The 6,744-nt window shown below is 44.3% G+C and overlaps 1 protein-coding gene across 1 annotated transcript in view; it reads right to left on the reverse strand.

Annotated features, from left to right (window-relative positions):
- IQCE (IQ motif containing E) overlaps positions 1 to 6,744 on the reverse strand; it is a 39,204-nt gene that overhangs the window by 13,746 nt on the left and 18,714 nt on the right. The window contains exons 13-15 of the mRNA XM_018555468.1: positions 3,211 to 3,266; positions 1,201 to 1,397; positions 1,036 to 1,116 (exon numbers count right to left, since the gene is read on the reverse strand). Of these exons, the coding sequence (XP_018410970.1) occupies positions 1,036 to 1,116; positions 1,201 to 1,397; positions 3,211 to 3,266 (334 nt within the window). The remainder of the gene's footprint in view (positions 1 to 1,035; positions 1,117 to 1,200; positions 1,398 to 3,210; positions 3,267 to 6,744) is intronic.

The raw sequence follows: 6,744 nt of genomic DNA on the forward strand, positions 1-6,744 counted from the left end.
TTTTACGCTCTAAATTTGGGGGGGGGGGGGGGGGCTACCCCCACACTGCAAGGTAAAGTACTTGTTTTTGTCTAGATGCTAAAAACAAAAAAATAATAATAATAACCTGAACCGTGGAGCCAGCTGGCTGCTACTCCGGTCTCTGAAGCCTGTCTCCTCCTCCGCTGCAATGATGGTATGTTTCTCTGCAGCCTCATGTTCTATACACTGTATATAGTATGTGATAACTCAAGGAAGGGTGCTGCAGAGGAAGGGGAGAAAGGCTCCAGGGACCGGTCTTAGAGCAAACGGGTTCAGAGGATTGGGTGCATATAGCTTTTAGCACCTAGACAAAAACAAGCACTTAACTCTTACAGTCTGGGGGTAGCCCCATTGCAAGGGTTAAGAAAATGTTTGCCCCGAGCTTTAATGTGCAGCAAAAAAAATTCTGCACAAGTATCTAAACCAAACATTTCAAGAAAGCAACAATCTATTATGGCCATTGCAGCTGTTTGCCTGGACTTCAGCTTTAAGTGTATGACGCGTGACACAAAACATGACCTAAATGCTCATGCAGGAATGCTGACAGCCTGGTTACTCAGTTCTGCTTTGCAGAGTAGATGGAATGGCTGTCAAAGAAGAAGATACAAAGCTGAAGTGGTGGATTAGTACAGGCACAGTCAGGTATATATGATGTGTATGATGTACATCATGCATAGATATATGATATATATATATGATGTACCACAGTCAGGTATATATGATGTTTATGATGTACATCATGCATAGATATATGATATATATGATGTACCACAGTCAGGTACATCATATTTTAAGCAGGTGCAATGGAGTTCTGATATGTGGCAATTTTAGTGCTTAGCAGATGCCCTCTTAAACATTATGACCTATCAGCTATTGGGGGCTAATGACATCATGGAATCCTGAGGCCCAGCTTATTACACTCATATAAATGGCCCATTATCCTCTCATTTGCAACCATTCAGCTCACAAACGGCTGCTTCTGATGACCCACAAGTGCTTTCAACTGAGTCTCACCTCTCGTCTTTCCTGTCCTGCAACCTTTGCAGCTTCCCCTCTATGTCTGTCTTTTCTTGTTGCAGTTTTCTGATGTCTGATCTTTGGAAGAGAAAGTTGGATTAAGTTTTGCATTTATCTATTAAAATACATTACGTGACTGACGTCAACAAGCAGCGCACTCACTCCTTAGCGGCAAGCCTCTCCTGTAACGCAGATCGATCTTCCTTTACTTTCTTCAGTATGTTCCGCAGCCTCTCACATTCTTCATGAAGTTTGGGTGTTGGTCCATCTACCTCATCAACATTTGGAATAGCACCAGGTCGAGTGGATTTGTCCAGTTCTGGAGCAGATGGATTGGACTTCTCTGCTATTTCTAGTTTCTAAAGAAGAGAAAATGATTCTTTCATTTAAAAGGAGAACTATGAGGCGAGTGAAAATCACTCACCTCATAGTTCTAGCCGACCTGTGACCATGAAACTGTCACAGGTCGGCTCAATAGATCAAGAAGTGAGCGAACATATACCGGCGCTCGCTCACTTCTCGATCTCTCCCTGCAGAGAGCCGTGACTGTCACTCACGGCTCCCTGCAGGGATTCCCCCCTCCCTTGTCCAATCCTCCAGTGCTGACTGGCGGAACGGACGGGGCAGGGGGTGGGAACAGCTGGCTCTGCCTCTAGATAGGCAGAGCCAGCTGTCAATCACGCAGCTGGGTGGATCTCGACAGTGATGTCGGGATCCGTCCCGGCTGCGGCGTCTCAGTATACCGCGAGCTGTAGCACGCTATATACTGAGCTTTGGGTCACAGGAGGATTGCAGTTTGTGTCCTCCCGTTACCCTTAGGAGAACTATGGGGAAAAGCACTGACCCCATAGTTCTCCTAAGAATGACATATGTTTTGCTGCTCCTTCTTAGTCTGCTGTAATTCATAGAACTTTCCAATAGTCATCAGGCAACCAGCAACCATCATATAATACCTTTGACTGGTGTTACAGCTTCTGATGAAGTTGGAAGGCAACATCTTGGTTGGGCATGATGAACTTTATTCTGCTGCTAAGTTCTTGCATATGTTTATTAAAGCGGACCTTTACCCCCTTTCACTAAAAATGACATCAGCATGCAACTCTGCATGCTGATTTGAAATCATCTTACATTCATTAGTTAAACAAACATATTTTCCTTTTACCTGTTTTTCCACTTCCTGATCCTCTTAGGAAGGGGTAGCCAAACTCTGGCCCTCCAGCTGTGGTGGAACTACAAATCCCATGAGGCATTGCATGATTCTCACAGCCACAACTCCCGGAGAGAGATGCAATATGGGATTTGTAGTTTTGCCACAGCTGGAGGGCCGGAGTTTGGATACCCCTGCTCTTAGGCATTAGTGATGTAATATGTCCAAGCAATGCATCCTGGGAAGGTTACATCAGCAGGGCATCGCTGGGAAATCACATTTGTAATCTCATGAGATCTAATTTTTATCCCCTGAGACGATGTGCATGGTCACATGTCCTAGTCACATGTGCCAGGGTTCCAGGAAGTAAAGGGATATAGATGAATCTGCCCTTTGTAAAAATGGCCACTGTGAGAAGAACAGGGAAGAAAAGAAAAATAAAGTATGCAAAGAATACAAAGCCGGCAATGATCTAGAAGTATCACTTTGTAGATTGTCATTACTAAACATATGTAAGGTACACCTACCTACAAGTTGGCTGGATACGCATAGAAGATTATCCATATTGTTCACATTAAGCTGCCTGCACAGCCGTCTAATATTGGCATCCTGGCTTTGACATACAAGCCCGGGCTTGACTAGTTTTGAGTCAATTAGATCTTGTGACAATGAGCTAAAAAAAACTGTTGAGCCCCCGAAATGAGTTGGTCAGTCTCATGTTATCCTTCTGCCATATGTGGCAACAATAAAATACATTTATTGGCTCTTAAAAAGTTAGTTTGGTGCTCCTTTTCGCTTAAAGGAGAACTATGGGGTCAGTGTTTTTCCCCATAGTTCTCCTTAGGGTAACGGGAGGACACAAACTAGCGTCCTCCCGTCACCCAAAGCTCCCAAACTAGGCAACTTGAAGAAATTAGAGAAGTTAATTGTTATGGTTTACATACACTTTAAAATCTTCTGCAGTATTACAAAGTTTGTTTGATTGGTGTGCGAAAGGTTATGAAATGCTATATTATAGATCTCACCTTTTCCAGCTCTGAGATTTTCCTCACCAACCTCTGTTTACTCCATTCATTGTACCCTAAGCAGAAAAAACACATATCTAAGTAAAGAAAATGGACGCAGGCAACATGGACGCAGGCAACATAGACTCAGGCCATGCGGCATTTATGAGAGCATTCCATAGACTGCAGACTGCTGAGGCTACAATTCATCCCTATTAACTGACAAACTACAAACCTTCTCTATGGGTCACAATAGGTATTTCAGATTCTTGTGCAGAGTTACCAAGGTTAGACAACACAACACCAATAGCTGAATGCAGTTGTAAGCTGACATGCTGGATTTGCCCACTGGCATCTAAAAATGTCAGCGAGGAGGAGTTTCATATTAGTGCAATGCAAACCTCCAGTGGAGTTTCATTTCTTCGTCAATTATCCGTTAAATAAAATTCCAGACAGCAAATAATGTCTGCAGGTCAGTGGATCTGGGAATGTACATGCAGAACATCTATGTCTTAAGAGATACACAAAGCTAATTCATGGTTCAACAGCTAAACCTAAACAAATGTAGTCCTTTTGTTGTGGACTGACCCTTTAAGGCTGACGATAAGGAGACATATGCTATGCTATTTAACTTTCCCAATGAAATTGTATGCCCAAATACTGTATGCAACCACAAGAAAAGGAAACAGAAATACATGTATCCGAGTTAAATGTTATGTAAAAATTTGGGCACGTTAGATAGTATGGGACTGGAATATTTTAACCCAGAAAAGTGAAAATGATCCTTCAGTGCCCCCTTGTGGAGACAGGTCAGTATGCATTTATATCCCTACTCCGAAAATTACACAAAAACGACCCTTGCAGTGGGTTGTCCCCTTCCCACACTGGAAGGGTTAAATGCTCATTAAGTCCAGGAGTTATTATCATTCAGCTTTATATAGCGCCAACAGTTTGTGCAGCGCTTTACAATATAAGGAAGACTTTACAGTTACAATACAAATCAAAACAAGATGGTAAGGAGGGGCCTGGCTCTCAGAGCTTGCAATCTAAATTGGAGGTTGAAGAATCAGGTGTAATACTTACCTAATTCTTTGCTCCAAAAGACTCCCTTCATCTGTTGATCATGCCCCCGAAGCTTCTACTCTAAGACACTCAGGTCAGTAGCTGCACGCTGGACGTCATCAAAAAGCAAAATAGCCCTGCATTGTACATGAGGATGGTGAGGGACAGTCCACAACTTGAGAGCATTAGAGAGGAAGAGGAGAGCACCAAGTGAGGAGTATAGTAAATATTACACTTTGACGCCAACCCCTGAACTTAATGATCATATACCAACCAACACACTCACCAGGTTGCAAGGGTTAAATGCTTGTTAAGTGAACAACAAGTTGTAATACTTAGCGTAATGTGGGGGGACCCACTGAAATAGTTTTTGTGTAATTCCCTGGGTTGTACTTTAAATATCTAATGCTGAACTCTGCAAAAGTAGTTTTTGCGTAATTGCCGAAGTTGGGCTTTAAATATTTAATTCTAAACTCCAGGCAAAAATCTAACTACACAGATGAAATACATATATGGGCGCTGTTTTACCGTTTCAGCCCTAACAAATAGTACAGCCAGGATGATAACACCACTCCCGTTTTTACAGTTAAGGGAGAACTATTGGGAGAGCAAAATATACTGTTCCCAATAGCTGTAATAGAGTCGGGGTGTGACACTGCATCTGTGATCGAGAATTGAGCGATCATGAACTGCTGATTACCAAGTTCACTGCCTTCTCCCTGCACAGAGAGAGGCGACTGTCATTCACAACTCCCTGCAGGGATTCCCCTATTTGTTCCTTCAGCACTCATTGGAGGGACAGACAGGGAAGGGGGTGTGCACAGTTGGCTTTAGAGAGTCAGAGCCAGCTATCAATCAGATAGCGGGGTGGATCCCGACAATACTGTGGCGATCTTTCCTGGCTGCAGCGTGGTTCTGAACTGGCAGTAGGCCGCTATATGCTGACCTTGGGTCACAGGAGTACATTAGTAAATGTTCTTTCGTGGCCCAAAAGAGAACTAAAGCCAAAAAATGTTTGGCTTTAGTTCTCTTTTAAGGGGTGCAGTAGTGTCATCTCTCCACCCCCCAAACCTACTGATTGGATAGTGAAAGAGCAGCAGCAGAGTTAGATCATCCCTCCGCTCACTCTACTCTTCCTGTCAGCTTCCCCCTCGCCAGCACATGTGCATGCAATATATCCAACTGGCAACTTGCGACTTGCTAAGACAGCTCCATTGAATATCATTAGCCGGTGACTTCTCGTGATATCACGCGGCAAAAATGCGCGATATCGCGGCGGAAATCGCTACGTGTGAATGGGGCCTAAAGCAGCACTGTCAATTCTCGCGCTGACCAGTCATTCAAAATATGCTGCCTGGCGCTGAGTGTCAGCTTGAGGTGGGGTGGGCTGGGGGTAGCCATACGTGCTTACAGCTCCCTCGCCTATCCTGCCCAGGTGCCTGGACCGGAGTGATGTCACATTCTGGCTCCCGACACCTCTACAGGGGACGCAAAAGAGCTGTACAAGCAAGTCACATATGGATGGAGCTACAGCACAGCAGCCCACACTGGATCCCAGGCTCCACTCCAGTTTTGGAGTGTGAATATGTGTGAGAATGTCTGAGTGTGTGAGATTGTGTCTGTGTGTGACCGTCAGTGTTTTTGAGGGCCCGTTCTTACTAGTACAGTGCATTAATCGCACAATCCTATGTGATTAACGCATTGCACAACGTAAATCGCACCTATGGCATGTTCTAGGATGGGAGATGTGTTGCTATTCATTTGAATGGCACCTCAAATGCACTTTTGGCCCACAGTTCGATCACCCGCACCGGAACGCATGGTACCGCAATGCTGTGTGTTCCTGTGCTGTGCTGATAACCAAGGAAAAATGTGAGTCCTGAGGCTACACAGGAGAACCACTGCTCTGAGGTCCTCTATTTATTGCCATTATTTGTATTCATTTATTAGGACCAGTTGCATACTGCACTTTATTATTATTTCCATATGGTGTTACCTCTGGGCACACCTTATAGCTCTGTATATTAATGTATTTAAAATGACATCTAAGGATTTATTATTGAATACTGAGCTGCATTATTGGGCATTTTAGGCACATCAGTTAGGCCCCTTTTCCCACGGTCTGTTCAGGAGGGGATCCATGCACAGGCCCCCTTCTGAGCCGAGTGGTACGAATCAGATTTCACCGTTGTGACGTCCATTTTTTTACTCCATTTTGCAATGGAGGAGAAAACCTAAATGACCAGACCCATGTCTATCTATGGGGAATCGGATGTAAACGTACATGTGTAAATTTATATCGGATTACCCCCAATCCAGCATGATTAGGTCTGTCAAAACGGAACACTGCTCCATTTGTCTTGTCTGGATCTGACCGGAGTTGGGGGGGCCGGGTGTAAATGGACAATATCTGTTTAGACCCGACTGCCCATAGACGAGCACTGGGCAAGCAGACCCCACTGGGGGCCTTAGCATTTAGAAAATTGAATGCTG

Source organism: Nanorana parkeri, unplaced genomic scaffold (genome assembly GCF_000935625.1).
Source record: "Nanorana parkeri isolate BGI_ZX_2015 unplaced genomic scaffold, ASM93562v1 scaffold197, whole genome shotgun sequence".
Taxonomy (NCBI): Eukaryota; Metazoa; Chordata; class Amphibia; order Anura; family Dicroglossidae; genus Nanorana; species Nanorana parkeri.